This window comes from Vanacampus margaritifer, chromosome 14 (genome assembly GCF_051991255.1).
Source record: "Vanacampus margaritifer isolate UIUO_Vmar chromosome 14, RoL_Vmar_1.0, whole genome shotgun sequence".
In the NCBI taxonomy this organism is placed as follows: Eukaryota; Metazoa; Chordata; class Actinopteri; order Syngnathiformes; family Syngnathidae; genus Vanacampus; species Vanacampus margaritifer.
Window position 1 is genome coordinate 19,030,969 of NC_135445.1, and position 10,923 is coordinate 19,041,891.

The 10,923-nt window shown below is 36.8% G+C and overlaps 1 protein-coding gene across 1 annotated transcript in view; it reads left to right on the forward strand.

The window, feature by feature from the left end:
• Window positions 1-10,923, forward strand: part of LOC144063914 (peptidyl-glycine alpha-amidating monooxygenase-like) — a gene marked incomplete at its 5' end in the record, with an annotated part of 38,339 nt that overhangs the window by 24,200 nt on the left and 3,216 nt on the right. The window contains 9 exons of the mRNA XM_077585904.1: window positions 3,460-3,576; window positions 3,741-3,813; window positions 4,683-4,893; window positions 5,394-5,597; window positions 6,085-6,209; window positions 7,710-7,806; window positions 7,917-7,967; window positions 9,416-9,655; window positions 9,888-9,947. Coding sequence (XP_077442030.1) covers window positions 3,460-3,576; window positions 3,741-3,813; window positions 4,683-4,893; window positions 5,394-5,597; window positions 6,085-6,209; window positions 7,710-7,806; window positions 7,917-7,967; window positions 9,416-9,655; window positions 9,888-9,947 — 1,178 coding nt within the window. The remainder of the gene's footprint in view (window positions 1-3,459; window positions 3,577-3,740; window positions 3,814-4,682; window positions 4,894-5,393; window positions 5,598-6,084; window positions 6,210-7,709; window positions 7,807-7,916; window positions 7,968-9,415; window positions 9,656-9,887; window positions 9,948-10,923) is intronic.

Consider the following 10,923-nt stretch of genomic DNA (forward strand, 5'->3'; position numbering starts at 1 on the left):
TAAGCAGCTTTTAATTAACAAAACAAAAGCTCTTTGTGGAAAGGGAGAAAATAAAGGCTATTCAAAAATTAACTGAAAGCACTCCAAAAGGGAGGAAGTTCAAACTACATTCAAAAACAAAATCACTCTATGACTAAACAAAACTAAGCTATACAACAATTACAAACAAAGGTTCTCTCACGAGACAGGGCAATAAAGGCAACAAGGCAAAAAGGTAACAAGGCTGTGGTCTATGGCAGGCTTCAGTGGCTCAAACGAAAACACTTCGGCACAAGACAGGGGGAACGCAGACTATTTAACACATGAGGGTAATGGGGCACAGGTGGACACAATCAGGGATCAGGGTTGACACAGACACCACACGAGGAAGGGCAAGTGACCTGAAATGAGAGGAGTCAGACTTTTCAACATAAAACAGGAAATGACAAGACACCCTCACCGCGGTGTGACAAAGACTTATCTTGCGCTTACAACAGCCAATCTGTCTAGAAGTTAATGGCCACAGATCTGTTCACTGTGTGCTCCGGTTACATTTGTAACAATCATTTGTGTGACGAAGCGCAATTCAATGTGTGTCACTCCATGACAGCACGTCTTTAGCTGAAGTGTGTAGCTGATGTGCATGCGCTCGTTTTACACCGCGGAGCCAAGCTCAGGTAGCATTACATAGAATACATTGTTCGCCGTGGACGCACACAAACTACTATACTATACTAACATAAACTGTTTCTCGGTTTACTAGACTCTTTTAATGGACCCCGCTGTGGGCGCACATTCGACATTTACGCTACACACAAAATAAGCACGCAGCCTCCACCCCCACCCTAAGAGCACGCACAGATACACTCACCCGCGTGCGGCGGTCTCGGGTTGATGTGTGTCCATGGACGAAAACAAAATCACTTACTGATTTTTCTTGTATAAATAAAAGCGCTTTGTGGCGCGCCGACAAACTTATCTCTTTGCAGCAGTGAGGGGGGATATCGTTCCTCAGATGAGTCCGGAGATACGAAGTATATTCCATCTTGCACCGTTAGAGTCCTCATGCAGATTTTGCATACACGCTCATCGACATTTGCTGCCAAATTGTAGCAGTTACTTTTTTTTTCTTTTTAAGGGACCGCTTAACCGAGCTATGCTGACTGGCCATTTTGCCTCGCTCTGTCTGAGCCACGCAATAATTTAAAACTGTTATAGTAATATTCATTGTTATAGTATTAGTAATTTGAAAACAATTAAAATTGTCATGTTATCAAAGAATTTTGTTTAATATCATAATAGGTCATTATACGCTGCAGGCTGAATTTTTTTTTAATTTAAATAACGGTCTTGATTAGTAACACAGTTGCCATTTTTGGACACCTCGGTATACCGTATTACCGTATATATAGTTACACACCCAACGCAGGTGTTTCAATGTTACCGCACCAGGTTCCCACCACTTTCTTTTCCATAATGAGGGTGCAAATTGTCTCTCGTTCTCGATTGCCCCAAGGTCGCCGCTTGGGCCCTAATAATGACAAATGTGATTAATTCTACTGTAAGATTGCTGTTAACTCATTTGCTCCCAATGTAATTAAATGTTTTAAGTGTCCCAAATATAAGTTTTTTATGATTTTTTTTATTTATGCTAGAGCATACAGAAGGCTTTAATGCAGCCTCTCAACTGCAAAGAACGGTTGAAGCAATGGTAGTTATTACACAAACGGCCAGCAGGTAGCACCAGAGCAAAAGAGATCAAACAGGGCCATGTTGAAAAAAAGCTAATTTACTCACAATTCTAAATAGATTTGTGAATAATGATGAAACTTAGCTATATTCTAATGCTAATTGCTGCAAAACGGAAACAGATACAAATATATATTTTTTCCTGGTGAAAGAAGAGACTCTAATCTTTCTTTTGGTAGGTTCCATTTTTTTATAGCAATAGAACACAATATGCTACACAATATTCTGTGGGCCTTGCAAAAGCAGTCAAAATCCAGTAAAACAGCCAGTAAAGGGGATTGCTTCTGTGAAAATGGCTGCGAGTGAATGAGTTAAAGACCCTGAAGAAGAGCAACAGGCTTACCTTGAATATGGATCCTGAGGTGGTCTAGAGGCACCAAATTTTATGTACTACTATATAGCTAACCAGCTACAATATATCATTCTATGGGCACAACCCAACAGAAATACTAACTGTTGGCTGGAACTAGAACAGAAGGATTGTAATAACCTCAGACTTCTAGATTTACTCTTTATTACAACATCGATTAAGTGACATAATTGTTTTAAAAACCCAATGATTTCCGCCACCCTGACTGCCTGGTGGAAGGCACAAGAAATTACAAAAGCCCAAGTGGAGCCCTGTGGGCTTTCTCCCCTATGGCATAACTCCGACTTTCAACTTAACAACCAACCGTTATATTTAGGTGTGTGGGAGCAGAAAGGAATTACACATCTCCACCATGTCTTCTCAGATAATATGTTTATATCATATACATCCTTGCTCCAAAAATACAAAATAAAAAACGGAATTTTTTTACATTATCTACAAGTTAAAAATATGATAAAGAAAAAAATTCCAACACTTCGGGGTACGCTCCAACCGCCTGTTTTAGCTAAAGATATTAACAAGCTTTCTCCGACAACAACAAAAAAACTTTCAAAAATATATAAGTTACTTTTATATACTGATAAAATGTCTTTACCCATCTCGAAATGGGAGACAGACTTGTCTATAGCACCGGAATCTGACTTTTGGATTCAAGTTTGTGAAAACGCATTTAAACACACTAATTTACAACTTATCCAATATAAAATTATTCACAGAACATACATTACTCAATATATGATGAAGAAAATGGGACTCTCAGAATCGGACATTTGTCTCCAATTTTTTTCAACCATAACCTCCATTTATCCATAATTCAAAGACTTCTCAATCATATTTCCCATTCAATCATAAATCAACTATTTGTCAGCATTAGTCCATCAACTAAAAAACAATGTTAACCCAACCATCAACTGACATACCATAGAATGTTTCAATGTTACTGTCAGCTGTCATCGGTATTTGTAACAGTGATTGTTTATTGTCGGAAATTTCGATGTCAACCATATTGATGATTTGGATGGAAAATCAACATTTATTCAATGTTGTCTTGCTATCTGGGTAGTTGAAATGGTCCAGCCTTGAGAAGATAAAGCCATGGACCAGTTTCTTGTGGTAGGGAAAGGGAAAATTGACTTTTTAAGATGACTGATGTGGGTCTCAAAGGAAAGATGAGCATCCAGGAAGGGAACCCCAAATATAATTCTGCTCTACTAGTCAATATTGGTTTTGTTTTTTGTGATGATAGAACAATAAATGTTTATTGCCCAAATTATGTCAGAGCTTTTGATATATTGGAGTCAAAATATTGTCTTTGTGAAGGAATGTTTGAAACTGATGCTTTACCCTCTTCATATTTTCAGTTCTTTTGACAGCCAGGCTGTGTATCAGCACAGGTTCCTTGGCCCTATTCAACAGTCCGCTATTTTGGTTGTTAAAGCGGACAACGGCAACATCCTCAAAGCTTCTGGGAGAAATTTGTAAGTCGTACTGTGACATAATGCAATATTTAGCAAAATTGTGTTTAGGGTCAAGTAGAAGCTGTTAGGAAAAAAAACCCCTCTTTAAACCCTTCTTTTTTTTTTCATAATTGGATTGTTTTTTTGTACTTTTTAAAGGTCAAATGATTTTCCTAATGTTGCAGATTTTATTTACCTCATGGAATAACAATGGACAAGGACAATAACTACTGGGTAACTGATGTGGCTCTTCATCAGGTAAGAGCAATTTACCCTGTTACCTAACCTTTTTTTTTATTAACCAGCTTGTGATAATTTTAGATATTTGTACTTTATTAACTGCTTTTCATTTAAACTTATATTTTTCTGTAAGCACTAAGTAGTAAGCAATCATTCTGTAATCTAATGTGCATTTTATGTAAGTTACTATCATTGCGAACACTACTAATCTAAGAATCTATAGTAATTTAGTCTTGACAACAACAAAAGATTAGAAAATCACCAGAGCACATTACTGTAAAGAGGCCAAAAGGAAACATTTCAACACTTTTTCAGGCTAACCGTCTATTTAAAACTATTGGCTTTGTGTTTAACCCTCCTGAGCCTATTTGCACAGACTCTTCCCCTGAAACGTGCAATAGATTCCTGCAGTTTTTCATTAACAAGGTTGTTACAGTTAGGGCTGTCGTTTCAAACACATTAAATGCCTTTGAAGCTGTTTCCTTGAAGTTTTCAGAGGATGGTGTTTTCTCGATTTAAGCCTTTTGTCTCGTTTTGACAAAATTTTTCCCCCCGTCTTAAAGTATTTTCTTTCACTGCTATGCGAATGACAGATCTACGCTGAACAGAAATATAAATGCAACGCTCTTGTTTTTGCTCACATTTTTTGTGCGCTAGACCTAAAGATCTAAAACTATCTGCATACACAAAAGGCCATTTCAATCAAATATTGTTCACAAATATGTCTAAATGTTAGACAAGCCCCCTCCTTGTGCATTTTCAAACACTTAAAACACCTTTTTTTGTCTGGCTTTTGACTCAGCTTTGTTTTGGTGTTTTATGTTATTTTTAAAGTTGAATAGAAAAAAAATTGATAAAATGTTCTCACTTACATTCTTTGCACTCAGGTTTTAAAAGTGAGCAGTGATGGTGGTGACCGAACCTTGTTGTCTCTAGGAGAGGCTTTTACTCCAGGAAGTGACCATAACCATTTTTGTCAGCCCACTGACGTTGCAGTAGATTTTGAAACTGGGAACATTTTCGTGTCTGATGGCTACTGCAATGCAAGGATACTGCAATTCTCTGCTGAGGGCAAATACCTTTCTGAGTGGGGAGCTGGTAAGAACATGAACGCTACAGTATCACAGCAAAAAGTAGTTACTTCAAGGATCTGAAAAGCAAAAATTATGTTCTATCCAAAGCATTCTGGATTCAAGTTGTAAGAAAGTATTGTACTAACAGCCTATATAAGCTCAATCAAGAGCGACCTGATCTGATTCTATGTCAGTTTCATTTAACTATCTTAAATTATACCATGACACTTTACATAAGGAGCACTCCTTTATACATTAAAGAAAACCAATGTGCATTAAGTCAGTGTGACTGAAGATAGTGATTTCCGATTGTGAATTGGCCACCTCAATCCACCTCCTTGTGGGAGTTTTTCCTTGCCTCCGTTGCCATATGGCTAACTTAATTTTTTAGTTCAGTTGGTTTTCTTTATTCCATAAAGGGTGTGGTTCTAGACCTGATCCTAATGTACAGTATCTTGATTGTGAATTGGAGCTAGATAAAGGTAAGTGATTTGATGATAATTATTGGAAAATCCTGTCATCTAGGCTCATCAGACCGGAGAAGGCGTATACCATTCCGGATCCCACATAGCCTTGCATTTCTGCCTGCGAGAAAGGAAGTGTGTGTAGCTGACCGGGAAAATGGGCGCATCCAGTGCTTTATAGCTCAAACTGGAGAGTTCGTTAAGGAAATCAAAAAAGAAGAGTTTGGCGAAAGTGTCTACGCCATCACCTTCAGTCCGGCTGGAGGTGAGTTGACGGAGCTTTCCAGCGAGCTTAGCTTTCTTATATTTGTCTTTCTGCGTTGACTCTTCAGGACCAGGACATTCCAAATGGTTGTTTTGGTTGGTAGATTTTTCCATTCTATCAGCTTCGCAATTGCTTGTTTTTCAACCATAGTTGATTCACTGGTTTTCATGTCGTGTACACTAATCTAAATCTAGTCTTCATACCCATATTCCAAATACAAAAGTGAGAGTAGACACATTCGATTTTTTTACATATGCGGTTAAGACAATGGATGGATGTATTGGGACACGCATGGGCAAGTCATTTTCCATTCATTCTGCTTGTATGAAAAAATAATAGAGAGCATTACAGTGGTCCCTCGCTACTTTCTGGTTCACTTATCGCGGATTTGTATTTGGGTCCAAAATTCATATAATACGGCCTTCATCGTAGGTTGTACTTCGCTATAGCGTGGGTTTTTCACAGATTATTATGTGCTTGTTTGCAGGTGAAGATGGCATAATCTTTGCAGTCAATGGAAAATCTATGTATAGAAACTCCCTTCCTCCAATTGGCTTTGCAATAAATTATGCAACCAAGGACATTGTGGATACCTTCAGCCCAAAGAAAAGGGTAAACACACTTTCTGGATTTATTATTACAGTTAAGGTGCCAAATGCAGTGCCTTTTTAGAAATGCAATAATTGATATCAATAGCCTCATTCACTGTCACCTAGCCATAATGCTGCTTGATATTCTTTGTGCTCAAAGATCATTAGTCACTCAAGCAAAAGTTATACTGTGTAGTCAAACATACATCCATAAACGAGTTGGTAGAGTGTGCAATTCTGCACGCAGGGTGAATCTGAAAGGAAAAACAATACATAAAAGTCAATGCGGTGGAAAATTTTGATCCACTGCACGCGCTCATTCTCCTCTTTTTCTAATCAGTTAATTACTTGTATAATTTAAAATTTTAAAAAAATGACCCCAATATTTTGACATGAACAAATATTCTAAATGTAATACGCAAACATTTATTAAAGGCATTACTTTAATGCATGTAATTATGTTTATTGCTCAAACACAACCTGTGCTACCTTAAACGTAGCCATCCGCTGTCACGATAAAGGATCATCTTCATCTATGGTCAAAATTAATAGTGCGATTATTCTGTGTTAATTCATGATTAATGCAATATTTTTTGTGATTAATTAATCAGTTAACACTTTAACTTTGACAGCACAAGTTAAATTACACGGTAATGAGTAATCAAGGTAGTGCTGTCACTAACAACTTCTTAAACTCGAGTCTCCTATCGATTATTCCATCGATTAATCAACTAATCTCCCCCCATCCCCCCACCCAAAATAAAATAAAATATATATATATATATATTTTTTTTAAGTCCACAAAGGTTGAACGTGATTTGAATTTAGTGGCTATAAATACTTTTGTTCCTTATCTTCTGCACACATATGCACCAACAAAATTAGCCTATGCTAAACGATTACCAATCGCGATTAGAATTAGCCCTGAATAAACTCGAATCACTTACTTACTGTACTTTTCTGGAAAATCACTTCATAGTCCAACATGTGAAAAATCCAATTTGATCAAAATATTCAGCAATAAGTGTCCGTGTGGAATCACGAAATATTGGTCCCGGCAACTTCCGGGTGCCGCAAATATGTTTTTTAAAAATTATTAAAATAGCTTCAATGCATGCATTTTTTTGTGTCAACCAATTTTTGTGGTCGACTTTTTTCCCCAGCCCTAAATCAAGGTTCAGTCAGCAGCAGACGCAAGCTGGATGGGGCAGCTGCACATGTTTTTATATATTTAAAATTAATTTCTTATATTTTTTACAAAAATTGGGTGACTCTCCATTGTACAATTTTTGGGTGCATTCAATTTCGGAGGTACTGTATGCAACTTTAAATTCATAATGAGGAAGAGTGCAGGGCTCAATCTCTCCAAACCAAATAGAAAAACCTCAAAATGTCCAAAATAGCAATGACAAACACATTGATCTAGCAACTTAAAGTCGAATGCTGCAATGTAAAATTCGACTTTGCTAACCCTCCTTTACGTAGTTTGATGTATTTTGATTCACTTTAAATTTATTTTCAGGAGTTTATAATGCCTCACGACATTGCTGTAACGAAAAACGGTAGCATCTTTGTGGGGGATGCGATCACCAAAACTGTTTTCAAGTTTACAGTCGAGAGTAAGTTCTACTTTTACCACTACTCTACTTTTTTTCCTCAATCTTTTTTTAAAGCTCTCTTTAGATTTCACATTTTTTGTTATCGTTGTTACTTTTGTTTCCTATTCCAGAGGCACATCGCTCAGTCAAAAAGGCTGGCATTGAAGTTCAAGAACTTGAAGGTAAGTTTGCAAATACTTATAATTCAATTGTAAAAGTATTCACACCTCTTGAGGTTTTCCACATCTTGTCACATTATTGTATTGTGATTTTGTGTGATAGATCAACAAAAATTGGCACCTGCATCTAAAATCAATGATATAGTGTAAGCATACTCCGCTCAAGCACTTTTACGCAGCTGCACCCGGATAAAGTGCTAACAAAGAGAAAGTTTAATTCGACCAACTTTATCGCACATTAAAAGCAGCACTTAAAACTATTTTTTAATTGGATTTATTGAGGTTAATTTGTACAAACTACTTTTTGTTATTTAAATGTAGTATATACATACGTTTTAAGTAAAATTAAAGTAAAATTTATGGTAATCCATGGTTCATTACCTGCTGTTGCTGGCTTTTATATTATCTAACTTGATAGAAGCCTTCTCTAACAAGCAGAGGTGGCAAATCCAGGTCCATAAAGTAAAAACCATGCCACAGTTTGGCTTTAGCCCCCTGATGCTAGCTAGCTACCTAGCTAGCTCCCATGGTCCTCGTTTACCTGCTAGAGAGCTACCTAACTAACTAGAATCAGGGGCTAAAGCCAAACTGTGGCAGGGTTTTTACTTTTTCTGTACCTGGATTTGCACCTCTGCTAACAAATAATAAAAATATGTCTGCATGTATGTACAATTCATCCTGATATATCAAATTTATATCAGTATTGGCCGTAAGTGGAAAAAGTTGTATTGGGACATCCCTTGTAAATACTTCTGTCCTGGGAAGCCCTTGTAGGTTTGTTAGAGAATTGAGATTGATCGATGAGTTTTTGTCAGGGCTGATACCGATTGCTAGTCGTCAAGGAGGCCGATAACTGATATTTCGAGCCAATATTTGTTTTCAATAAAAGGGAATACAGTATACATTGCCATAAAAAAAATAATAATTTAAACACGCTGTATGGCTTGACTTGTGCTATGTAACAAGCAGATGTTTGTAATATATACCGTCACACTAATAACATAACTGCCTAAATGCATCTCGGCTCTTTGAGATCGGTATCTTTGCTACATCTGCTGCATCAAATTATGTTGAGTAAATTCCTGCAAAATGTTATGCTAATTACATAACGGCCTAACTCAATGTTTTGCCAGTAAGTGATTTCTTGATTCAACAAATATGGCAGTAATGTGAAATTGAACTCAGCTTTCTAAAAACTGGTTAAATACAGTACAGTTAACTCATGATTTAGCAAGGGGCCAATTACTTTTTCACATAGGGCCATATAAGTTTGCAATTGTTTTCAATAGTAAATAAAAAACATAATTTGCAAACTTTGTCTTGTGTTAACTTGAAGTTGTCTTTCTGATATTTTGTAATTCGCTTAAGTATGGATGGCACCACAGACATACAAAATAACCAAAAAAGATATGAACTGCACTTCTTCCTTACTTTCATTTCTTTCTGTGTAGAAATTGAGGCATTTATCCAAACCAAGGTGACACCAGAGCAGAACATGTCAAAGACTGCAGCAGTTCAACACAAGCCGTATTTAGCTCAACACCTGAAGCCACAAGAAAATGAGAAAAAAAAGACTGTTGCTAATCCAAACAAAGAGCAAGGTCTCCTACCAGTGGTTGTCACTGTGCTTTTGCTTATGCCTCTTCTGCTCGTCATTGCCATAGGAGTCTACATCTGCTGGAGAAAAAACAGTAAGTATGGTTAACAGATAAGCTAAAGGACAGTTTTGTAACATGTTTGGTCTTTTTCTTTAAAGAAAAGTTACTCTGAAGGCCATTAATACAGCAAAAGTATAGATTGGATTTTTCACTTATGTCGGCCGCGCTTCATCACTAACATTGAATTACACTTGCCAGTTGGTAGACACAACCTGCTTTGCTAGGTGGTTTCTTTCACTTACTCTTAACGTTTGACTCTCGACAGACCAGTATGAAGTGAAGACTGAGCCCAGTACTGTTGGAGGGATTTTGGGAAAAATCAGTGGTAAGTCATTTCTTATGAGAATCGGCTTGTCAATAGAGGGCATAAAGGGCACCACCCACATTGAAATGGACAAAAATTAACTAAAATATAATAATAATACTTCAAAATATACGAATATCTGTTTTTAGATGAGCATGATAACTAGTAGAGTTATTGATGAGTAAAATTGGTGTTTATTGCTGCCATCTCAATCGATTCTAAAATTTAAAAAAATTTGCTTATCTAGTGCAATTGTTCAAAGATTCTGACTGTTTTTTTAATGCAGAAATGTATGTGAGCGCCTGAAGATTGTGATTTTAGTGTTGTTGTTTTTTTAAAGTTCATGAATTGGCCTTAAATGTAATGTGGTGCAACTATGTTTTACCCTAAAATTTATTTCCCCAACGTATTCATTCACCTTGTATTTTACATGTTCTGTGAAATTTGAAGTGACACATTTATATTTCGTTCGGTTTCTGTAAGAAACTTACTCTGTTCTATAATGTCACAATCCCCCTCTCAGATGTACTTCACAAGCTTGTTTTTTCTTTAAAGAGGAAGTCAACCTTAAACATTCTTTGACAATAATATGTGACCTCACTAGTATAAACATGACATTCTGATTAATATTACATTGGGGAATTTGAGCTATGCAGCAAAATCCAGCCATTTTAATCCATCTCAGGGGGCTTCCATTTTGCCAACACTGTCGACTGAAGATGACATCATAGTTGCTCAGGCCTTAGACAACGACCAATCACAGTTCACCTGTTTTCTGAAGCTGAGCTCTGATTGGTTGTTACCTGAGACCTGAGCAACTGTGATGTCATTTTCATGAGTGGCAAAATGTCCGCCTTCTGATATTGATAAAAACAGCTGGATTTTGCTGCTTAACTCATATTCTATTAACGCAATATTAACCAAAATACCATATTTAGACTATTGGGGCTGCATAGAACATATTATTGTCAAGACATTTTTGGGGGTAGACTTGCCC